This window comes from Mustela putorius, unplaced genomic scaffold (assembly GCF_011764305.1).
Source record: "Mustela putorius furo isolate JIRA1106 unplaced genomic scaffold, ASM1176430v1.1 tig00000842_pilon_pilon_pilon, whole genome shotgun sequence".
In the NCBI taxonomy this organism is placed as follows: Eukaryota; Metazoa; Chordata; class Mammalia; order Carnivora; family Mustelidae; genus Mustela; species Mustela putorius.
In genome coordinates this window covers 3168801-3194731 of record NW_025421493.1, presented here as the reverse complement: position 1 = coordinate 3194731, position 25931 = coordinate 3168801, and the positions used below count along the sequence as shown (strand labels likewise).

The 25931-nt window shown below is 35.3% G+C and overlaps 1 protein-coding gene across 10 annotated transcripts in view; it reads left to right on the top strand.

Annotated features, from left to right (window-relative positions):
• ZMAT1 (zinc finger matrin-type 1) overlaps positions 1–25635 on the top strand; it is a 35784-nt gene extending 10149 nt beyond the window's left edge. For 2 of the 10 annotated variants that reach the window (XM_004777121.3, XM_004777124.2), the window contains exons 2-7: positions 4449–4555; positions 11526–11627; positions 11705–11879; positions 13554–13838; positions 21726–21825; positions 23110–25635. In XM_004777121.3, the coding sequence (XP_004777178.3) occupies positions 4449–4555; positions 11526–11627; positions 11705–11879; positions 13554–13838; positions 21726–21825; positions 23110–24424 (2084 nt within the window). In that variant the 3' untranslated portion in view covers positions 24425–25635. The other 8 variants (XM_004777125.3, XM_045085325.1, XM_004777122.3 and 5 more) reach the window with 7 other exon arrangements.
• Positions 25636–25931: the final 296 nt, after the last annotated feature.

Sequence of the window (25931 nt, the reverse complement as noted above, 5' to 3'; positions counted from 1 at the left end):
TGCAGTTTGAAGAAATTTTGGCAGTGTGGGATGCCCTCTGAAAAAACAATACCTTATCATGTATGATTGTTCTCAGCAAAAAGCCAGCTTCTACAAGCCTCCTGTCTACAAATTCAGGATCTAAAAAGATCTTGAAAGGCCAGAATTATTGGTAGAATCTAACAAAGGAGAACTTAAATGAGACAAATATAAGTGTATTGGGTCTTCTAGGGATCCATAAAAATTTCTTTCCATATAACTATGTCCTGGAGTGCAGACTTTAACTAGCTCAAGGTGAAAGAGAAGGTTGTATTTTAGTCAAAAGTTAACCTAGCATGAGCCAATAGTATGATATGCCCACCAAAACAATGGCAAATTAGGCTATATTAATAGAAGAGAAATATTCTAAACAAAGGTGAATACACAACACTAAGCTGTATACTTAAAAATGGTTAAGGTAGTAAATTTTATATTTTGCATTCTCATTATAATAAAAAATGAGGTGATGATCTCATTTTACTAGTTTGTAGTTATTGTGACCCCATTAAGGGTGATTGTGCTTAAGTTACACTTTATGAATGGCTGGGATTTAGGAAAACTAGTAAGAGGACTAGAAATCATGCTACATGACAGAACTGGGGTCAATTCACAAAAAGATAAGGTGGGCGGGAATAAAGATGTACTGATTCTCTTAAAATATTTGAGGATTGCAATTTTAGGAGAGGGATTATACTTAAAATGACTTTAAGGAATAGAACTAGGACCAGTGGAAGCTCTGAGACAGTATGAGGCTCAGCAGTGATGCATGAGCATCACCAGGGAACTTGTTAAAAAAAAAAAAACAACTGTATGTTCTTGGTCCCCCACCCCAGAACTACGAATAAGAAGTTCTGGGAATGGGACCCAATAATCAATTAATCTTTTAACAAGTTTCCAGGTGATTCTGATGAACGCTAAAGTTTGAGACCTGCCCCCCTCCAGGAAAACAGATTTTTCAGTTCAAGAGATTCAGCAACAAATCACCTGGAAAGCTTTAAGAAACGGGGTGTGGGCAAGAAACTATGATGGGGAACCACTCTCAGAGATTCTGGTTAATTGGTCTTGATGGAGTCTGGGTATTGGTATGTTTAAAAAAAAAATAACTTGGAGACTTCAATGTGCAGCCAGGGTTGGAACTACCTTTGTGAAAAGTTGAACTGGCATCACTAGGTAGGCTGTTTAAGAGATTACCTGGGGGACCATATTTAACAACACAAATTCTTGGGCTTCAACTCCAGAGATTTATATAGATTTGAGGTCGTGCCAAGGAATACTTTTTTTCTTTCCTTTTTGTTCTTTTTTTTTTTTTCCCAAAAATCATTTCAGGTTAGACTAAAGCACGGTTAGCTTGATAAGTATTATAGATGACAAAACCTGTATATCAATCAGCTTAGTCACCAAATAGATATTGCACAGCCATTATTTGTAAGGATCTGAGCCTGTCCTGTAGGGCAGTGATTCCCAGCATGGTTGATTATCAGAATCACTTGTGGTTGGATTGAACCACCCACAGAGATTTTTAGTTCAGCATGTATGATTTTGGAAAAACTGCATGTGAATTTGATGTGATACCCTGATTGAGAATAATTTTTACATGAAGATTTGTACCTGAAAATTTGAATGTAGATTTTATCATATTTGAATTGATTAGGAAAGCATGCTATTTAAAGAAAATTAGGGTCAGTCCTCCTAAGTACATTTTAATCTGCATCATCATTCCAGTATCTTCTTGTTAAAATACAGATTTTTGTATATTTTAGTTTTTGATTCACTGAAGTCAGAACATCGGCACATTCTTTATATTACAGTCACAAAGAACACCCACTGACAAGTAATTGTGGGTGAATTTATTTGATTTAAGGTCAAAGTTCTGCTTCTTGCATCAGGAGCATTTTGTAAGCTTAAATGTGATAGATCTAAAAGCTTATCATATTCATAGCAAGTTCTAAGCTCAGGATTTAATGCCCCTTGGTTTTGATAGTTACGTCTCTTATGTCCATGTCTTCCTTTCTGTGCCTGCTGCCCATCCTCTGGTTCAAGCCTCAATGACCTCTTGCTTGCAACTGATTCCTAACTCTTATCCATATTTTGAGCTGTTTCTTTTCCCTTTTTAATTTTTTATTTTTTATAAACATATATTTTTATCCCCAGGGGTACAGGTCTGAATCACCAGGTTTACACACTTCACATCACTCACCAAAGCACATACCCTCCCCTATGTCCATAACCCTACCCCCCTTCTCCCAGCCCCCCTCCCCCCAGCAACCCTCAGTTTGTTTTGTGAGATTAAGAGTCACTTATTGTCTGTCTCCCTCCCAGTCCCATCTTGTTTCATTGATTCTTCTCCTACCCACTTAAGCCCCCATGTTGCATCACCACTTCCTCATATCAGGGAGATCATATGATAGTTGTCTTTCTCTGCTTGACTTATTTTGCTAAGCATGATACACTCTAGTTCCATCCGAATCGTCACAAATGGCAAGATTTCATTTCTTTTGATGGCTGCATAGTATTCCATTGTGTATATATACCACATCTTCTTTATCCATTCATCTGTTAATGGACATCTAGGTTCTTTCCATAGTTTGGCTGTTGTAGACATTGCTGCTGTAAACATTCAGGTGCATGTGCCCCTTTGGATCCCTACGTTTGTATCTTTAGGGTAAATACCCAGTAGTGCAATTGCTGGGTCGTAGGGTAGTTCTATTTTCAACATTTTGAGGAACCTCCAAGCTGTTTTCCAGAGTGGTGGCACCAGCTTGCATTCCCACCAACAGTGTAGGAGGGTTCCCCTTTTTCCACATCCTCGCCAGCATCTGTCATTTCCTGATTTGTTAATTTTAGCCATTCTGACTGGTGTGAGGTGATAACTCATTGTGGTTTTGATTTGCATTGCCCTGATAATTAATGATGTTAATTATAGTTATTCTTAACTTGGACAAGCAATTTTTTAAGAAAGCCTCTTTAGTGCATATAGAGATACTGAAAATTAAGCTTAGTTGAAGATATCTGACATAATTTTTAAAATAAAAATCTTTACATGTGCCTGGGTGGCTTAGTCAGTTAAGTGGTTGGCTCTTGATTTTGGCACAGGTCATGATCTCAGGGTCCTGGGATTGAGCCCCTATATTGGGCTCTGCACTCAGTGGGGAGTCTGCTTGAGGATTCTTTCTCTCCCCCTCTCCCTATGCCCCTCCCCCTGCTCATACACTCACTCCCTCTAAAATAAATAAATCTTAATATAAAATTAATATATTTAAAAGTTTTTAAATAGAAAGTTTTACATGTGTTTTGCAAAAATTAAAACAAGATAACTATAAAGAATAAAATATTTAAGTTTCTCCCTTTGTTCCTTTTCTAGCCCCATTTCCCAGAGTTAACCACTTTTAAATTTAATTTATATCTTTGCATATTTTTTCTATGTAGTGTATAATTAATTTTTGTTACTTTTGGGAACTAGATGTGTTATATTTTTTCTTCTACAATGGAAAATTTCCTTTGGTAATAAGTTATATTTGTAGTTAAGTTGTATTTATAATATAAGTTATAGTTATATGAATATAGTTATATTTATAGTTTGCCAACAAACTATAATATTTACTAGTTGAAGATTTTAAAGAGAAATTCAAAATCTTACCAGTATGCTTGGTTTATCAATTTAATGTATCTTTGGCATTTCTCTATGAATATGTGGTATCAACTTATTCATTTAAATAGCCAAATGGTGAGCAAAATGTTTGTTTTGTGATTTATACCTTATAGATAATGAACTTTGGCAGAATACATTGCAGCTATTAAGAAACTTAGAACTGTAGACCTCAAGCATAAATGCAGAAAGTTTCAGTATGTGTTATTACTACAGTGAGAAACACTATAGCATAATTTCTAGATGTTCTTACATGACCCTTACTTTGAGGGGCTTATGTGAGACATGTTTTGCCAGATGGGTATTCAGTCTTTTTACAACAATGGAGTATGTCTGCCCACCATGACCAAACTTTCTCTGTGGTTCCAACCACAAAGAAGATAACATTGGAGCCATAGCTGTCACATAGCCATAGTGACAGTCTTAATGCTTTATTAGGATTATCTCTTGTAAAACAAAAGTCCAAGGCTGGGTTTTTTAATCCTGCCTTTCATTATGGGTACTCTAGATCATCCCATGAAGCTCATGTAGTTACTAATAACCCCATAACTTTTCCTTTGGAATGATATTGACTAGACTTATCATACCAACTAACTTCCTGTATCAGAGATTAGAAATTTACTTAATATTGAATTGTATCCTCAATAAGCAAAGAGCTATTACTATAGTCTCATAGGCACTCAGATTTGAGTGACACAAGAAATAAGATAGTTGAATGAAAATGATACTTCCAAATATTCATTAATATGATATACAGTCTCACTTCCCTTTATTTTATTCATAGATATGATTTGGAATGAACAGGAAAAGACTGAACTTTATACAGATAACTTTTGTAATGTATGTGGAGTGGTGCTACAGTTTGAATCACAAAGGATTTCACATTATGAGGTAGGTTAAAAATAATGGGAATAGAGTCTAAAGGATATTTTTATTTTATTTTTTATGGTTTAATGTATACATGTATTTATATATTTGTTTATCCTCTACACTCATTTAAAGGAGGTTTTTAAATGTAGCCACTAAACTTCCTATTTTATTGTTTTTGATTCTTATGAAAATCCTGCGAAGTAGGTGATATTATTTCCCTTTTTTTTAATTTTTAATTTTTTTATAAACATGTATTTTTATCCCCAGGGGTACAGGTCTGTGAATCACCAGGTTTACACACTTCACAGCACTCACCAAAGCACATACCCTCCCCAATGTCCATAACCCCACCCCCCTTCTCCCAACCCCCCTCCCCCCAGCAACCCTCAGTTTGTTTTGTGAGATTAAGAGTCACTTATGGTTTGTCTCTCTCCCAGTCCCATCTTGTTTCATTGATTCTTCTCCTACCCACTTAAGCCTCCATGTTGCATCACCACTTCCTCATATCAGGGAGATCATATGATAGTTGTCTTTCTCTGCTTGACTTATTTCGCTAAGCATGATACACTCCATCCATGTTGTCGCAAATGGCAAGATTTCATTTCTTTTGATGGCTGCATAGTATTCCATTGTGTATATATACCACATCTTCTTGATCCATTCATCTGTATTATTTCCCTTTGATGGATGAGGAGACTGGCTCAGAGAGAGTCAGTAACTTACTAGCTTAAGTTTGAGGATTTGGGGTTTAAAATCATTCTTTTTTATTCCAAAGTTTCTTTACTTTTCTTCACACCATTCTGCCTCCCTTTGTAGTCATCAAGCCACTATATCCTTCATGTCCTTGTAGTAAATATAAGGGAGGCATTATAAAGCTTGAGTAGAAGGGATATTATAGAACTCGAGTCTTCCTTTATAGTAAATAAGGGCTATAAAAACAAAATGAACCAGTCTTGCACTTGACTTAGCCAACATTTTTTTTAAGCAGAACCATAGGATTATAAAGCTAGGAGAGGGAATATTTAAGGTTCTTACTCCTTTGGTTTATTTATTTAAAAACAGACTCAGAGGGGTCATGATTCTTTGTAGCATCATTGGCATGACCAAGCTTAAAAATGATTTCTTCTGATTTCAAGTCCGGTGTTCTTTTCTTTCATTTGGTGTTGCCCTTCCCTACCCCATTTCTATATCATAGGATGAGCTATTGGATTTCTTTCATTTCTAGTGTCTGGGTTACCAAAGGTACTAGATAAATTTACTTTAAAAAATACAAAGCCAGCTTTACTTTTTAAAACGCACTTTGTCTTGTCCATTGCAAATGTTACTGGCAGCTATATTTCAGCTCTTATGTTGACTGGGATTCAATTACTATAAATTACAGATAGGGAAATTTTGTTGGCTATGGATTGAGAGGACCTACATTCAGGCTTTAACCCCATCATTGTTGTGTAACTCTGGACAAGTCACTTTGCTTCTCTGAGCATGTTTCTTGAACCTGCAAAATTGGGGTGGTAAAATCTCACTCACTAGGCTCATGAGAATTAAATGAATCAAATTATTGGACAGTGTCGAGTACATCCTCAGCCCCCAGAGTTCAAAGATTTGGAGTTAGTAAAGAGATACACAAAATCAAGGGGGCTCTGTGATAACTGTGATTCAAACCATTTGAATTTAAATTTGAGAAAATAGCTTTTTGTGAGCTTATGAAGTAATAGTATAGAAAATACACAAAAATATGAGAAAGTAGCATCCAGTTATAATTCTGTCACTTGTAGGTAACTATTATTTAACTTCTCTTTTGCTGATATGATTCCACTATGCTTTCTATACACACATGGGTATATACACTTTAACAAAATATAATTTTTATATGATTTTTACTTCCTTTTTCATGTAAGAGCATGTTCTGGACACCTGTCCTATTGGTACATCTTTTTTTTTTTGTAGTGTTTTAAGGACAATAAAGCATTATGTAATGTTATAGCATTTTTATTAATAAATATTTATTAAGAACTACCAATACTTCAGAACTTGGATGGTTATAAGGATGAAATTGTAAATAATACAGTGTTCTTATCTTCAGAGAACTCTGCAAATAATGCAGGCAATAAAAATATATTGCAAAATAAAATTTATGATATTAAAAAGCAAACAAAAATAAGTTTACACATTGTATAATTACAAAATATTTGCTACTAGCCTATAGTTAAAAATTTGGCACTTTATAAATTGAAATTGATATTTAAATGAAATTGATATTTAAAGTATTGCCAATTCTAGTACTTTGAAAGGTTATACATTTTTCAGAAAGGCTGGGTTTTTAAAAACATTTTATAGAATTCTGAACCTTTGAAAAGCTATTCTGCTCTGGGAAAATTTGGAGAGAGCAAAGCTAGACTTCCTGAGAGCCAAATTTATTATATTATGAAATAAGTACTTTTAAACTGAATTGTTTAAATTCCAGAGTACACTTTTGAAAAGCAATATGGTTTTTTTTTCTGTTTAACTACAGTGAAAGACTGTACACTGCCAAAGCAGGCAAAATGGTAGACTACTTAAGTTGACATACACAAAAGCAGTAAAAATGACAGAATCTACATTCCCCACTGGAATTTCCCATTTGAATTTTAAAAAGCTAGAATGAGAATATTTTAAAATACAGTTTCTCTTGGCCCTAGGAGTTAGGTATTGATTTATTTTCCTGAGATTTATAGCCCTCATACTTGAAAAGAAAAGCAATATGGTTTTAATAAGAAGAGAAAATGAGCTGTACATGTTTCTTAAAATTCCATTTGTTAAGGATTTTATTATAGATTTTATAGGTTACCATCTTTTTCTTTTTTTCAAATTTTTGTATAATTCTTATTAGTTAGTTAATTCTTATTAGTTAGTTAACATACAGTGCAATACTACTTTTAGGTGAACAACACGTACGTACAACAGCTGGTGCTCATCATAAGTGCATTCCTCAGTCCCCATTACCAATTTAACCCACCCACCTACCTCTCCTCTGGTAACCATCACTTTGTTTTCTGTAGTTGCATTTATTTCTTGGTTCACCTCTCTCTCTCTCTCTCTTCTCACTTTATTCGTTTGTTTTGTTTCTTAAATTTCACATGTGAGTAAAATTGTATGGTATTTGTCTTTCTCTGATTGACTTATTTCATTAGCATTATACTCTAACTCTAGCCATGTCATTGCAGATGGTAAAATATCATTCTTTCCTATGGCTGAGTAACATTCCATTGTGTGTAGGTGTATGTGTGTGTGTGTGTGTGTGTGTGTGTGTGTATACACACACTACATCTTTATCCATTCATCAGTTGATGGACATTTGGGCTCATTCCATAATTTGGCTATTGTTGATAATGTAACATATTTTTAAATTTAAATTTCAGTGCCATCTGTTAGTTTGGTGCTTATGATTATTAAATTATCAAATCGAAATTATACATAACCTTCCATATATTTGAAAGTATTTCCATACACATACTCTACTTGAAAAGATGATTTTTTTCCTCTTTAGTATACAGCCTGGTTAATACTATCAGACTATCTCAGTGTATAGTATTTATTGCACATGTAAAATAGAATAGTACTGTTGAACTTTTGAATGTTTCTTATTTAAATTCCAGTTAGTTAACATAGAGCACAATATTAGTTTCAGGTGTACAAAATAGTTATTCAGACTTCCATACAACACCTGGTGCTCATCACAAGTGCACTTCTTAATCCCCATCACCTATTTAACAATTTCGCCACTAACCTCCCCTATGGTAAACATCAGTTTTCTCTCTGTAGTTAAGAATCTGTTTCTTGGTTTGCTTCTATCTCTCTTTTTTCCCTTTGTTAGTTTCTTTTATTTCTTAAATTCCACATATGAGTAAAATCATATGGTATTTGTCTTTCTCTGACTTAACTTCCTTAGCATTATACTCTCCCTCTCCTACTCCATACATGTCATTGCAATTGGCAAGATTTCACTCTTTTTTTTTAAAGATTTTGTTTATTTGTCGGAGAGAGAAAGAGAGAGAGGGAAGGAGGGAGAGGATAAGCACAGGCAGGGGGAGTAACAGGCAGAGCAGGCAGAAGGAGAAGCAGGCTCCCCGCTGAGCAAGAAGCCTTATTCAGGACTGGATTCCAGGACCCTGGGATCATGACCTGAGTTGAAAGCAGACCTTTAACCAACTGATCCACCCAGGCATCCCAGATTTCATTCTTTTTAATGGCTAAGCAATATTCCATTGTATATATATACCATTTCTTTATCCATTCATCAGTCAATGGACACTTGGGCTGTTTCCATAATTTGGCTATTGTAGAAAATGCTGCTATAAACATAAGTGTTCATGCATCCCTTTGAATCAGTATTTTTGTATTCTTTGGGTAAATACCTACTAGTACAATTGCTAGATCATAAGGTAGTTTTACTTTTAACTTTCTGAAAAATCTCCATACTGTTTTCCAGAGTGGCTATACCAGTTTGTATTCCCACCAACAGTGCAAGAGTGTTCCCCTTTCTCCACACTCTTGCCAATACCTATTGTTTTGTGTCTTGTTGATTTTAGCCATTCTGACAGATAAAAGGTTACCGCATTATAGTTTTGATTTGTATTTCCCTGATGATGAGTGATGTTGAGCATATTTTCATGTGTCTATTGGCCATCTGGATGTCATCTTTGGAACAATGTCTATTCATGTCCTCTGCCCATTTTTTAACTAAATTATTCATTTTTTGAGTGTTGGATTTGGTAAGTTCTTTATATATTTTGGATATCTTCTTTGCAGATATCTTCTCCTATTCCATAGGTTACCTTTTTGTTGTGTTGTTTCCTTCACTATGCAGAAGATTTTTATATTGATGAAGTCCCAATAGTGTATTTTTTTTAATTTTATTTTTTAATTTATTTTCAGCGTAACAGTATTCCTTGTTTCTGCACCACACCCAGTGCTCTATGCAATCCGTGCCCTCTCCAATACCCACTACCTGGTTCCCCCAACTTCCCATCCCCCGCCCCTTCAAAACCCTCAGATTGTTTTTCAGAGTCCATAGTCTCTCATGGTTCACCAATAGTGTATTTTTGCTTTTATTTCTCTTGTCTCAGGAGACATATCTAGAAAGAAGTTGCTACGGCCGATGTCAAAGAGAAGGTTACTGCCTGTGTTCTCCTCTGGAATTTTTATGGTTTCAGTTCTCACATTTAGGTCTTTAATCCATTTTGAACATATTTTTGTGGATGGTGTAAGAAAGTAGTCCAGTTTCATTCTTTTCCATGTTGCTGTCCAGTGTTCCCAAATGACTCCGACAAAAAACGCTAGAGCTGATAAACAAATTCAGTAAAGTCTCAGGACACATAATCAACATATAGAAATCTGTTACATTTCTATACACCAATAACGAAGCAGCAGAGAGAAATTAAGGAATCAATCCCATTTACAGTTGCACCAAAACCAGTAAGATAGCTAGGAATAAACCTAACCAAAGCAGGGAAAGACCTATAGTCTGAAAACTATAAAAGACTGATGAAAGAAACTAAAGAGGACACAAAGAAATGGAAATTAACCCACAGCACTAGGGGCAATTAATCTTTGACAAAGAAGTTTTGAGTTTTAAGGATGTTGCGCTTATTAAAATTTCTTTTTGTATTTATATTTAGATGTTTAAACAACCATTTTTTGCACTTATATCATATAGATATGTCCCTTCATTTTCTTCGAATACCTTTAAAAGTTCTCTTTCTCATGTTAAAGTTTTTACTCATCTAGTATTAAATTTTGCATATGGAGGAGGGTGTTTATGACAATTTTTCATACAGATAGCCTGATGTCCCAGCACTGTTTATTTCACAGTCCATTCTTTCTGCATTGGTTTGTGTGGTACTTCTGTCATATACTAAATTTCATATATATATTCTTGAGACTATTATTCTGTAGCATTGTATTGCTTTGTTTGCCTTTCTGTACAGTAGTTTCACCTCATTACTATAGCTTTAAAATAAAGATATGTGGTGGCGAAATTTTACATGAAAAAAATCATCATAAAGTTAAAAGACAAACAGCATATTGAGTGGTATTTATAACAAGAGATAGGACTATGTATATAAAATTTTATCTCTTAAAAAGGAGATCTGAAAGAAAGAAAGCAAAATGTTAACATCTGTTAAAACAGAGTGGTGGGTATGGGCTTCAGCTGTATTATTTCCTGACTTTTCTGCAAGATGGATGTATTTCATAATTTAAAATTCTATAGATAGTGATTATATCACAGCATGTGCTCAGGAATACTAGTTTCCCTTCTACCTACACCAACAGTTTTGTTATTCTTATTTTGTTACACATTTGTAGAGATTTTTCTAATATGCTTAACTTAGAAGGTTTAAAATTTTCACAAAAAAGAATTTTGAGAGGTAAGCAGTACAGAGCTGGTATGACAGTTCCATGATATCATCAGGAACCTAGGCATTTTCTGTCTTTCTATTCTGCTGAACTAGCTTTTGTCCTCAAGATCCCCTAAAGTCCCAGATGACTGCTGGAACCGTGATCTTAATTCCAGAAACAGAAGGGAAGAAGGTTGGAAGGGCTCATCCCTCAGCATGTTAAAGAGATTTCTCAGAACTTCCACCCAGTGGTTCAGATTATATCTTATTGGCCAGAATCTAGTCACATGGTTACATTTTGTGGAAAGGGAGGCTGAAACATGCAGTCTTTTAGCTGGGTATACCGCCCAAGACATGTAACTAAGAAGAAGAAATTTGATATTGGGAAGCCACCAGGAGTCTCTGTCAACAACATAAAAGTTATTGATCTCTGAATTACAGCATTTTCATTATGAGATTCAGAGATTTGAAAAAAGCACGTGAAGCTCCTTCATAAACATGGTACAACACCACATATATTACAACTTACAAGTGCTATCCTCAAATCCAAAGAGGTGTAAACTCAGGGTGCTTCTGTTATTGCATAAATGAAGTCATATTGTATCTTTTTTCAGAGTGAAAAACATGCTCAAAATGTTAGGTTTTATTTTCAAATGCATGGGGAACAAAATGAAGTGCCTGGTAAGAAAATGAAGATGGATGTTAGGAATTTTCAGGTAAGTGGCCTATATTGATGTAGTAATTCTAAACTTTGAGTTATCAAATCATTTTAACAAGATTGTGCTTATTTCAGGTCCATAGAAGTGAAGTAGTGGACAGAAATAAATTTTGTGATCTCTGCAACATGATATTTAGCTCCCCAATTGTTGCTCAGTCTCACTATGTAGGAAAAGTCCATGCTAAAAAATTGAAGCAATTAATGGAGGAGCATGATCAGGCATCTCCATCAGGATTTCAGCCAGAGATGGGTAAGATTACATTCACCAATTTAGCTTCAGTACAGGGTCTCCTGATCATTTTTTTTCCATCTTCGCTATCCATTTTTTTACTGGAGAGACTTTTGCTCTGGAGTAATAACTTGATTCCTCTTCTTCTGCCCAGTTAATCTCTTTCTGTTCTTTGTCATTTAATATGGAGATTATAATTGCTAGCTGAATTTTAAGAAATGTTATGACCTTTCCCTTTTCATTTATTAAATACAAATGAAAGCAGGTGATTTGTTATGCTGCTATGAAGAAACAACAAAAAGCAGCCTGGACTCTCCATTTTCTAATCAGATCATAAAATCTCACTTAGCTCCTTCTTCTTTTCCTTGCCATCAATCTCATTTTTTCTTCTTTAGTTCTTCCTAGAACATTATCTCACATATGTGTTCACACCAGTATTTTCACTATAATATAGTTATGATGTAGTGTTTTCTGACTATAACTATAAGCAAAAAAAAATAATGTTACAGAATCTCCTTCTACCCTGATAGTTCACTTCATTCCTCTTATAAATATAAAGTACCATCAACATCATCAATCAGTAATGGGTACTTATTTTATGCTAGATCACAAGGACACACAGAACTATAAAACATTGCCTCTTTCTTCCTTCCAGTGATATTGAGTCATCAGCACATGAGATATCTAACCTAAAGATCTCGCTTCTGGCCTAAGATGGCAGAGTACACCCTAGAAAACTGAACTTGTATTTTGAAAAATTTGTGTGCTAGAATAAAAAATGAGATAATTAATCCTCTGTAAAAAATAATATACTACATTCTCACTAGTTTCAACACTTTAGGAATAAGGCATGCGTTGTATGGAAAATTTACCAACATAAATTTCCAACTCATATGTGAGGCCTCACCCTACCTTAAAACATACTGTTTTATAAACATCTAATGAGTCATTGAACACTACATCAGAAACTAATGATGTACTATGCAGTGGCTAACTGAACATAATAAAAAATAAATAAAAGAATACTGTGAATAATAATATAAAAAATTAAACCAGAATTATTTTTAAACTTATTCTAGTCTTTCTAATTTTTGTGTATTTGTTTGTCTTCCTGTCTTCTAAAGAGGGTTGGAATCAATATTCCCTAAAATAGAAAGCATCTTGTAAAGTCTTGTTTTCAGTCCCCCAAACTCATCAATTTAAGCTCATGTGGGATACTAAATGTAAGAACTCTGAAATAACTATAATTGTAAAAACATATAATTTTATAGACTTAAACAACTGCATAAATTTTATTTTGATACAAATACCACAAATCTGGACTGGATAGACTTACTGGGGTACTCAAGAAAGACACCAGCTTAGAAGTTGGTACCATCTGTTTTACCCTCACTAATTTTAAGAACCATCCTTTCATTGATTATTCCAATAAAGATAATTAGCCAATGCCTGATGTTGAATATTCCTTCTTGTACTTATGTTGAAGAAACCTGAAGACAGACTTGTATTCAAATTTCTATTCCCACAGAAAAGTAAATTCTTTTTAACCTGAGTGCCTTTATCCAACAGCACTGTGTGGAAAAAAGCCCAGAGATAGCAATTTTCAAAGAATTCTGAATTCCCCTAATACTTTGTAATGAATGTAGCTCTAATAACTGAATATATGTTGATTACTTCTCATTACAACTATTTCAGCAGGTGTGCCTCTTACTACTTCTGCAGAATCAACTTTTCTGAAGCCCCTTGCTGTCAAGCCTCCTCCAGGTGGGATTAAAGACAAGACTATGCCTTCCTCTTCCAGCAGTGCTTTGGATTTGAATAATCCAAACAAGTATTGCAAGCTCTGTCCTGCTTCCTTTAATAGTCCATTAATGGCCCAACAGCATTATGTTGGGAAAAAACACAAAAGAAATGAAGCTAGAAAGAAGTTTGTAGACAACATAAGAGAGAAACCTCTTCCAGCAAAATCAGATGCAAATGGTAAACAGTAAAAATATCCCAAAACTCTTTCATAGGAAGTTTATATTTTATAAAACATACTGACTTATGTATATATCAGTTTGCTGTAGGTTGATAGTACTGATGGTATTATACAATTTTAGATGAGTAAGGACTTCAGAGTCCATCTAGTTCTGTCTGTTGGTTTTCTAGAAAATGAGACTCAGAAAAGTTTAGATGACATTTATTAATTATAGAATCAAATATAGGTATCCCCATGGTTCCACGTTATATCATAGGTACATAAGGAAGTATTTTTAATTAGTGTTGTGTGCTTACATTATTCAGTCACTAAGTATGGCTTAAGTGTCTCTAGGGTGCTAGGCTAGTCTTTGTTGGGAATACAAATGAGGATATACCATTTTCACTGAAGGAGCAAGTGTATAAAGTTGTTGGGTTTATAACACTTCATTGCAAGAGGCTACAGACATGAATTTTTGTGTACATATTTTTGGTAACTAGAGGAGTGAAACACCATGGTTCAGAAAACCTTCATTGAGGAAGTATATGATTTAGAGTGGTAGAAGTGGGAAGGAGAATTAACAGAAGAGCTAGAAAGAGTGGCAAGAATTCAGGCACAATAAAGATTCTGATCCTGACTGGAATAATCCACTTGCTCTTCTAACCATATTTTTTTTTCATTTTTCCCCCCACAGGCACCTTCTCACTACTAGTGTATTTTATTCCTTTTTCATATTCTCCCTTCCATCCACTTCTTTTCCTCCACTTGCTGTTATTTTTCAATTCTTTTCTTACTAGAACTTTCTGCTTCATGTGAAAATGTTCATTTCTCCCACCTGGAAGCCCTATTCTTTGTCATATGTAATTCCTTATGTTCTGGTTCTTCTGTGTCTCTGCTTCTTTTCTGTTTTCTTCGGGGGATTTTTTTAATGCATTACCTAAATGTAGGTGTTCCTGTGGCTCCATTCTTGACCTTATTCTACAAACATGATCTAAGCTGTTTCCCTGATTTCATCTCTTATCTGTATGCTTATGACCTTTCTGTCAAGCTTTGGATTCATATCTCCAACGGGCAGCTACTGCTTTACCTGGATACCTCATATCCATTTCAATTCCACTCAGTTACTCAGAATAGAAACCTGTAGTTAACTGTGAATTCCCCAACACTACCTTCTTTACTTTTTATATCTAATGAAACACCAAGCCGTGACTGTTTTACCTGTTCCCTTATCTCCAGCCCTACTCTTCCCATACTAGCTCAGGCCCTCAACACCTTTCCTAGAGCTTTGCTACTCAAAGTGTGGTTTGTGGCCAGCATCATCAGCATCACTTGGGAGCTTGTTAGAAAAAAGAATTTCAGGCCTCATTGCAGACCTACTAAATCAGAAACTGCATTTTGACAAGATGACTAGGTGATTTGTTCTCGCAATAAATTTTGAGAAGCATTGTTCTAGAATATTGCCACAGCCTCCTAACCACTCTCCCTACCATCAGTTTTGTCTCTCCAAATCTACCCTCAATTTAACCATGAGAGTGTTTCACCTAAAGTACACATCTTTCCATGTCACTCCCTACTTTAAAATCCTCGCTTGATTCTCCTTTTTCTGGGGATAAAAATCTAAGCTTCACAGCTCTTTATCATCTTTCCCTGCATACATTCTCCAGGCTTATCCCCTGCTACTTCCTGCCATATCTGTATAGGTCAGAACCAACAAACTGCTTATGGTTTCCAGAAACCATTACCGTATTTCTTGTTTCTGTGCCCTTTTTCATGCTGCCATTTTACCTGAAACATCTCCATGTTCCTCTTCTTTATCTAATTCCTACTCATTCTTTAACATACTACTTCCTGGGAAGCCTTTTCTGTTCCTTCAAGACTTATCTTCTGTGCTTCCTTAACCTGCATGCATAATTTTCTCTCCATGTGTCTTTATCTCCTACTAGAATGTGTAAGGTCTTTGAGGAAAGGGATTTCACCTAACTCTAATGTATTTCCAGTGCTAGCGATAGAAACTGGCACAGAGTAGGCCTCCCTCAATAGCAATTAGTTTAATATAGAATCAGTGAACTACTAATCTTGATATATTGAATGCTAACCCTGCATTTATACTATTTAAGTTTCCCAATTAATGTGATTCAACATATCCCAAAAAGTTATATAGAGATCCATGTTTTTATCTAGGAATTTGAAGAATGTTGATTTAGGCAAAAGTAGAAATAAAAGTGGTAGGGTTTCAGAACACTGAAAAGAAATAAAATGAAAAAAAAAAGTGGTAGAGCTAAAAGTAGTAGATGTTTGGAGAAATGACAAGCTTTAACTTGTTAGGGTATTTTTCCTATTGCTAGGGTGAGGATATCTTAAATAAGTACCTTCTAGTTTAAAGGCCAGCATTAGGTAAAATTGGAACTGAGTCAGCTATGAGAAGTGTATATAGCCTGGTCACAACTAAAGGGAGAGTCATGTTAGCATTCTGAAGTTTCAAGATTATTAGAATAAGGGAAGGATATTGGTGAAATTTTCATCTGGCCAGGGAGGAAGGCTGACCATTAGCATAATAGAGCTCAAAGAACAAATTTCCAGCCCTGCTTTTGACTGTTCCATTTTAAGAACAGTAAACATTTGAGGATTAAAAAATAGCTAGAGAATTTAAATTAGCTAATGAGAATTTCAAAGAACAGAACAGCAGAAGCCCATATTATAAGCAAGCAAGTGGTAAGACAGAAACAGTTTGATATATGACACTTTGACTTTTTCATTCATCAGCCCATCTTCTCCCTTCTTTCTGTCTCTGCCTTTTTTTTCCATCTGTTGTGTTTATATATGTTCCTACTATACCTAATCTCTGTCTGTCTTCATCATTCTCACTGCTTTCTTCATGTCCCTCATCCAGCCCAGATCTTATTAGCACAGGAATGGCTACCATAACGATATGGAACTAAAGTATGTATGTATTTTTTATTTATTGTATTTGTTTTGTTTATCTTACTAATTTCTAGCTTCATTATTGCACTTAGGTATCTCACCTTCACCTGTAACTCAAACATACCTAAAATCGAATTAATAATCTTCTCTAAAACCAACTTAAATTTCCCAAGATTCCTGTCTTTGCCTGTTGTACCATTTCTTAGTTACCTGCATTTGAATCTTTGAGGGCATCTTCAACTACTTTATTTTCCTCTATCTTGCCCATCAACAAGTCTTATCAAGTCTTATTAGAACTATTTTTCCTTTCCATTACATTTCCACTATCATCATTTCACACTTCAATCCTGTAACAACCTCCTGGAGGGCCTTACATATACCTCATTGTTACTCTCTTGTTCTTCAGTACCAAGATTTCAACCCTGGATCAGTTCCACAGTCCCCATTTTCTACTTTTACATTCAGGATACTGTTGAAAATTTTGTAAAACTAGAGACTGGGTACCTTGATAGAGTCTTGGAATCCCATCTCTGTGGACTTATCGTCCTGTTTCCTTTACTTTTCCCTTCACTTTCCTCTCAGCAATGATTTTAAAACCCACACCATTGTCCAGGACTCTCTTCCACTCTTCTACACTTCCCCCCTCACACCTTTCAGATAAACTTATCTCCCACATTCAATCAGTCACCAAGTTTTGCCAGTTTTTTCTTTTTTAGTTTTTCCAGTTTTGATGGTATATTTCACCAATCTCCCTGCTCCTGCCTATCCCTACTGTGTTCTACCTCATGCCCTCCTTATCTCTTGCCTTGTCTAGTTATTTACATACATGTGGTCTCCTTACTTTGAGGCTTGTTCCTCTCAAATTTATCCTCCATATTGCAGCTACAGGAGAGACTTCTCTAAAACACACAGCTGACCATGTCACTTACTGCTTGAAGCATTTCAAGGTTTCCAAATTCACAGGATAAAAAGTCTAGGCTCCTTAGCATAACACTTACATCTCTCTGACCTGACACCCTTTTGCCTTTCCCATATTGTCCTGTTATATTTTATTCTACAACAATTCCAAATTTTAAGAAGTTCTTAAAACACTTCTATGTTTCTATCGTGCTAGTCCATCTCCATACAATACTATTCTCAACTTTTTTCAACAAGATAACTGTTGTTCATCCTTCCAAGTTAACTAACGCATCATCTCTTCCAGTAGCCTTCTTCAGACCCCCATACTGTGCTAAGTGCCTCTGCTTCTTTGAGCTCCCATACCCCCTAAGCATACCTCTTACCTTTTACCAAATGAGATTGAAATCCTTTATTTATATGTTTCTCACTTGCATTTGTGAGCAACCTGCCCATTTTATTCATCTGTACCCGTAGAATCTAGCGTGATGTTTGGTGCCACATAGGTGCTTAGTGTTTTTTGAACAGATTATTTGAAGTCAACACATCATGCTCATTTCTGTCTCTCCCATATCTGATACTGTTTTCATCCCCTGGAATGCCCTTATCTGCCTTCCTTATAATTCAAATCCTTCTTATCCTCCCAGATCCACCATAACTTCCCTCACTTGTCTGGCTGCTGATATTCTCCCCCTCCTCTGATTCCTCATAGATTTCACTGTTCATTGAGAGTTGTGCTAATTATAGCCCGTTAAATGAGTTAGCCTCCTTAGACAAAAGATTATATTTTACCCTGCAATATCCATCTTAGCACTTTATATGGTAATAAGTACAGTTTTTTTCATTATTTGCTAATTGTTTATTGAAAGGCAGGGTCATATAGAAGGATAAACATAGATTGAAAGATATGTTTGAAGTCACTTACCCAGTTGTACCTCAGATTCCTGAGGTGTAAAGTGAAAATAAGGCTACTTCACAGGATTTTCAAAGGATGAAATGAAACAGCACAGTACCCATCACAGAATAGGTGCTTAACAAATGTTACCTTTTTTTTGAAATGTTTGTTCTCCTGTTGTAATTTAAAAACAGGTAAATTAGACTTTTTCTACTTTTCTTCATAAAGTAAATTCACATAAGCTGTACTTTTCTTTATATTAGGCTCTCAATTGGTTATTTTCCATTTAAGCTATTAGACCAATGGTTCTCACCTTGACTACATGTTAGAATTATGCAAGGAACTTTTAGAAATCTCAGTGCTCAGGCCATCCCACAAATCAATTAAATTAGAATCCCTAGGACCTACACATTAGTGTTTTGTTTTCTGTTTTTTAACTCCCTAACTGATTAGGATATAGAGCTAAGATTGAGAACCACAACAGTAGACTATAAAGATAGGTACTTCCCCAATCTGTGCTTTGAAAACAAAGGTCTCAGTCTGGGGAGTTATAAGATAGATCTGTGATTAGGAGAAAAATGGGCACCACAGGTGTTTGGTTATGGGAAATTCTGAAAGGTATGAGATTTGAAGAAGCTTGAGTTTCTGAATGAAGTCAGAAATAAGGAAGCCTAGCAGAGCTGAGGGCAGCAGAGCTGGATAGGGACAAGGAGCAGACCAAGATGGAAGAATAGAAAGTATAAGAAATAGAATAGATTAAAGAGATTTAGAGTATACTTACCTTGGTGAGCATTAAGTAATGTATAAAATTGCTGAATCATTGTATTGTTTACCTGGAACTAATGTAACACTATATATTAATTATATTTCAATTAAAAAAGGAAAAGATAAACATAATGGAGGCAGGTTACAGAAGGATTAAACCAGGAATTTTGATCTTGGAGCCAATAAATAGGCTTCATATCTTCAGAGAAAGTGTTTACACCATTTTTATATATTATTTTCTGAGATGTCTATATCTAGAAAAAGATAAAGAATATCAGTGTATTAAAAAGACAAGAGCTAAGGTTATAGTAATCAGACCACAGAGTTCCAGAACTGCCTCTGGACCTTTCATATGTGACCTGCAGCTTCTCTAAACCCATATATTACCTATATTATAATCTTCTGATATAATTTGTAAAAAAAAAAAAAAGAGGAACTGAGGAGAATATTATGTATACTGTATACTTTATAAGCACTAAACAAATATGTAAAACCCCTAAAATCTAACCTGAGTTTATAATCATAATGAAGATCATTGGCTCAATATTAGCACAATGGTGCTCAATGGCTGTATAAAAAAATCATCTAAGAATGCTTTCAAAAAGTAAGAAAGCCTGGTTCCACTCCTAGAGATTCTGATTTAAACGGTCTGATGTGGAGCTGTAACATGAATATTTTTAGGTTTCCACATGGTTCTAATATGTAGCTAGCATTGAGAACCACTAACCTAGAGGAAATCAGGATTCCTGCTTATCTTGCATAATTTCGGTGCTCTCGAAATGTATGGTGTTGGCCAAGCAAATCTGAATGTTAATTTTTGCACTTGTTAAATAAGGATATTAATAATTTTTTGAAAAGTTTGTTGTGAGCATGCATAGTCCTGGCTTTAGACCTTGGCTTTGCAGGAAGTCCAGCATCTTCACGGTAGATAAACCTCAAATCAGGAACTGACTGGACCACAAACAAACTTGGCAAACACTGATAAATAATCAAAGAACAAGAAAGGCATTCCCTTAGTGTATTTCCCACACATTCTCTAAGAATAATTACCTGAGCTATTGTTAAAATACAAATTCCCTCTCATAGAGACAGTGTATCATGTTCTCCAGGGGAGGGAACTGGGGGTCTATATTTAAGTAATACTCCAAGTAATTCTTAGCAGAGAAGTCTGGGAAACACTGTCACTTAAGTTAATACACTGTCATTCTGGTATTGATTTATGGTAGGAGGAGATAAATATTTTTTCAGTCCTCAAGGTTTTTAAAACTTGGATCTATCACCCAGGTATCCCTTTTTTAGGATCAAATAATATGGGAAACCAAATTAAATCTGTAAATGATTTGGTGAGCATGAAATCAGAGCACTGGCAGAGAGGATAGTTATGAGGAGTCATTCATTCAGTCTTTGGCATAACCTGCTGAGTTCTCCTGGGCCCACTAGAGTATCTGTCAATTGTAAGCAGACTCCTCGTGTTCTTCCATATTATTGTATTTCTTTCCCCTTGACAATATTCTCTTGTTTCTATGAATGATCTTTGCTTGGACAAAGCCAGTACACTTGATAATAATTAATTTAGCATCCTTTGGATGATTAAATTGCTCTTTGATTTAAAAGATGACCTCTCTTGACCCTAAAATTACTGCAGCCACCAATTTGTTGCCTCTTCTTTAGCGTGGGATTATTTCATATTTAGCTTATGAAATTTATTAACTTGCTACTTCTAACCAAAGAGGAAGTGGAAGAATAATGAAGTTAAGAAAATAAAGATTAATTTATCCCCTGCTTTCAATTCTACCTAAGAAGCAGAATAGAAAGGTAGCTGATATAGCTATAGTTCTTGACTCTTTTGAAGTGGTAACTAGTAGTTTTGTTTTAGAATCTTGCTTTCAGCTTTTATCCTGAGAGTGGGGCTCACTGAACCTCTCTCCTTTCTAAAATCTGTCTGTGGAAATTACTTTCGATAAACTAATGCACTACAGTGATTTCAGGTAAGAGAGTAAAAATTTGCTTTTGTTTAATCTTTTGGGACCTTTCAGGTTTTTGTTGGGCAGAAAAAGAATTAGGAGCAAGCAGAAAGGTTGGTTAAGGGATGAAGAGATTGGGCGTACTAAATTTGAAGTGCCTGCTGCACTTTGATGTAGAAACAATAGGCAGGCAGATAGCAGTTTCTTAAGAAAGAGTCCAAGCCTAGAGAAGCAATGTGATGTAGTGTAAAGAATTCTGGGCTCTAAATTAAGAAGTATGAGCACCGAGAGGTTATCTCTATTACTAACTGGCTCCTTGAGTTTGACCAAGTCATTTGACCTCTCTGGACCTTACCTTCAAATTGGGAAAGTTCAGTAGATAATCTCAGTAAATTCCTGTCCAGTTCTGTGATTCTAAATGTGTCTACATTGATCTGCTTAACTTGGACTCTCTATTTTTTCAGCATTTAGTATGAGAACCTACGTTTGTCATATTTGTAATATCACCTTTACATCTTTAGAAATGTTCCGGTCCCATATGCAAGGAAGCGAACACCAAATTAAGTAAGTATTTTTTTTTTTACCAAAATGCTCCTGTGACAACAAAGGGCAGAGCTTCTGTCAAGTACCCTTGCATATATTTTACAAACTTTCTAGGCATTCATTTCCCTATGAGTGGATACTGCTATAGGTGATGGCATTTGTAGGTGATAGTATTTGATACTGCTAAAAGTGATGGTATTTAAATCCCCTAGGGACTTTCCTAGTCAAGATAGTATACTGGCAGAGCTGGGTAATTGGCACCCCTGCTAACCAGACAGCATTGTCCTTTTCTGGAGAAATGCTAAAGGATCATTCTCATTGAGCCATACAAACTCAAATGAGTCTTGGAAGGTTGCTTAGTTTCAGGAGATTCAGTGATCTGGTCATCATCCTTCTAGCAAGGTACAGTGGTTAAGAACAAAGGTCTTGCTGTTGGACATATCTGGATTGGAATATCAGATCTGTGTTTCTAACAAGCATATGACTTTCGACAGCTCCAATATGAAGTGGCTGTAATGAAATGTTAAAAATTTAAAAAAATTTTAAGAAAGAAATGTTAAAAATATTTGTAAGGTGCCTGGCCTGACATATAATAGGAGCTCAATAAATATTTATTCCATTCTATTTGATTGTTTTAAGGAGAGGATTAAGTGGACAATTAGGGATTGGATAAGTCAAGTAGCAGGACAGAGGGGCACTTAACTATTGTATTTTTTGTTTGTTGCTTTAAAAATCAAACCATAGTGTTTCTGTTACATTATTTTATTCTGGTAAAAAATATTTCTACTTTGAGTCTGAATACTTAGGAGCTAAATTGTCTGATTAATCTTCATTTAGACTCTTTTTTTTGAATCTCAGAGTTCCAGAATAAATATCCACTATATTTGTAGATCTATACAAGAAGCTAATTAAAACTTCTAAAACAATGTGACATTCAGATCAGACCATTTGGGGGCATTAAATATTATTGACCCTTTTCCGCATATCCCAACATGCCTTACATTTTAAGTACTAAGACAGTAGCAGCTATGTCTACATCTTTGTACCCATCTTCCCTTTTATCTCAGCCCTTTTTTTGTGTGTAAAAAATCATGAGGTACATGGGAAGTATCTGACTGTCCCTGCTTGCTGCTTCTTTTTGGTGTAAAAAGTGATGATTTATAGCTTTTATATTGCAGTAGGTTTTTAAAAATTTGCTTGGGCTTTTGTTGTTTTTGTTTTTCCAAACTAATCTTTTGGAAAGCAAAGAAAATATTCAGAATAAAATAACCTAGTAACAATAACTTTCTGCTGTCTTCTTTGCAGAGAATCCATTGTTACCAATCCAGTGAAGAATTCGAAGACACGAGACTCTTCCCAAGATGAATGTGCAGATTACATCCAAGTGCAGAAAGCCAGAGGACTGGAATCCAAGACTTGTTTCAGAAAGATGGAAAGGGGTTCTTTGGAAACCCGTGGGTACAGGGAAGTAGTTGATTCCAGATCCAGACATAGAATGTTTGAACAAAGACTCCCATGTGAGTCTTTCCGCACATACCCAGGATCATATAATATTTCACAAACAGGAGAAAACCAGTTACCTCATTGTTCACCAGCTCATTCAAAGAAGACCTATGACTCTTTCCAAGATGAACTAGAAGATTACATCAAAGTGCAGAAAGCCAGGGGACTAGATCCAAAGATTTGTTTCAGAAAAAAAAGAGAGAACTCTGTGGAAACCCGTAGGTACAGAGAAGTTGATTCTGGACCCAGACAAAGAATGTTTGAGCCAAGATTTTCACTTGAGACTTCTCATACCTACCAACAGCCATATAATATTTCACCAGTAGAAAGCCAGTTACATCACCGGTTACCAGCTCGTTCAAAGAGGACTTACGATTCTTTCCAAGATGAACTTGAAGATTACATCAAAGTGCAGAAAGCCAGAGGATTAGAGCCAAAGACTTGTTTTAGAAAGATTAGTGATAGCTCTACAGAAACCCGTAAGTACAAAGAAATGGTTGATTCCAAACATAGAATGTTTGAGCAAAAACTCCCATTGGAGGCTTCCCAGACCTATACAGGGTCATACAGTATTTCACAAGCAGTAGAAAACCAGTTACCTCATTGCTTGCCAACTAATGACAGCAAACAAAGAGTAGACTCTATGACCTCTTGTCAGCCCATCAGAGACTATTTCTCAGAAAAACCAGTACCCCTTAGCCTTAGTCAGCAAGAAAATAACTCTGGCCCATACAGTGTAGAATCTGAAGTTTACAAGCACCTCTCTTCAGAAAACAGTACCAGTGACCATCAAGCAGGTCATAAACGGAGACATCAGAAGAGAAGAAGGCACCTGGAGGAAGGCGAACAAAGGCCAGAGAAAGAGCAGTCCAAGCATAAAAGGAAAAAGAGTTGTGGGGATACTGATCTAGACAAGGACAAGAGCATCCGACAAAGGAAAAGAGAGAGTGATAAAGTCAGTGTCAGTTCAGGAAAGCTTAAACATCGGAAAAAAAAAAAAAGCCATGGTGTACCTACTGAGAAAGAAGAACGTAAGCACAAGAAAGAGAAAAAGAAATCTGTTGAAGAAAAGACAGAAGAGGAAATGCTTTGGGATGAATCTATTCTTGGATTTTGAGCTTTTAGTTTTGTTTACCCAAAGATTAATAGAAGAAATATCTAAGAATATGGATTTAGACAAACAGGAACATCTAGTAAAGAGAAGGAGCAGTGGATACAGTCAGTATCAGTTTAGGAAAGCTTAGTTTTTGTGTGTGTAAATTGGAATTGAATTGAAAGAAGAAACAAGCTTAAACCTACCCTCTGAGAAAGAACATAAGAAAAACATAAAAACACAACAAAAACAAGAGGAAAGGAAACCTGTTGAAGAAAAGACCAGAGTCAGTGTTTTGGGAGGAGTCTGTTTTAGAAATTTGAACATTTCATTTTATTTGCCTAAGGATGAATTGAAGGAATCAGTTTAGAAAATGGATTTAGACAAAAAACAAAAACATCCAATGAAGAAGAGAAGAGGTGAATATGGCCATTGTCAATTCAGGAAAGCTTAGTTTGGGGGCAGGGTGTAAAAACTGGAAATGAATTGAAAGAAGAAACAAGCATAAACCTAGCCTCTGAGAAAGAACAACATACCAACACAAGAACAGAAAAGAAAAGGATACCTGTTGAAGAAAGATGGTGCTTTGGGATGAGTCTGCTCTTGGATTTTGAACTGTTTTTAGTTTTTACCCTTAAGGTTGAGTTGAAGAAATAAATTGAAGAGCTTGGTTTCATGAAATTGTTATTTGAATTTTCCTAAGTGAACAGTTAACTTTAACCTCTAACAAAAGCCAAGTGAAGTAAAAGTATTCAATTTGCCTTGTCCTCAAGGTACTTTTCCTCATTTTCTTAAAAGAAAAATTATGTTTCTTACATATAATGTAATTTTGTTTAATGAGGTTGTCCCTACTTCTGTTCATCAAATTGCTGTGGTGGTGAGTTACTTACCCATGGGAGATAATTTATTTTAAATGAGAGAACTACCAGGCATTACAGAATCCATTCCTTGTTTAGGTTTGTGTTAGTGTTGTTGATATTTTATTGTTGTTGTTGTGTGTCTATTTGTTTCTTGGTTTTCTTCAAGAAAAATGTATGAAGCGACTTAGACCAATTTTTTTTTTGTTAAATATAATTTGCAGTGTATTTTTGTATTTTCTAAATCTGAAAGTGAAAATGGAAGTCTATAGTAAGTTTAGATGATATATAGTTTTAAAAAGCTCTCAAAAAGTACTGATACAAAATCAGTCTATATTCTGCAAATGTTTATATTATAATAAAGTGTTTTAATTTCTACATATTGTTTTGGGTAACCAATCATTTGCCAGCCAAAGATGATTTTATTTGGGGAATGAGAGGAGAAACAATTATGCAGTTTGCACCTCTTACGAGATCACAATGTGAGATTGTAATAATTTCATTTATTTCACATCTTGCTTAGGAGAAGCAGACTTGAGTTCAGTTTTAAGTTAAAAAATTCGACCAACTAAATAATTTGAAACTGAAAAAGGAATAATTTCCCAAGTGGGAGAGGGCTGTGAGAGTACATTACCTTTAAATTGTTTCATCTTGATTTTTTTTTACACTGGTGC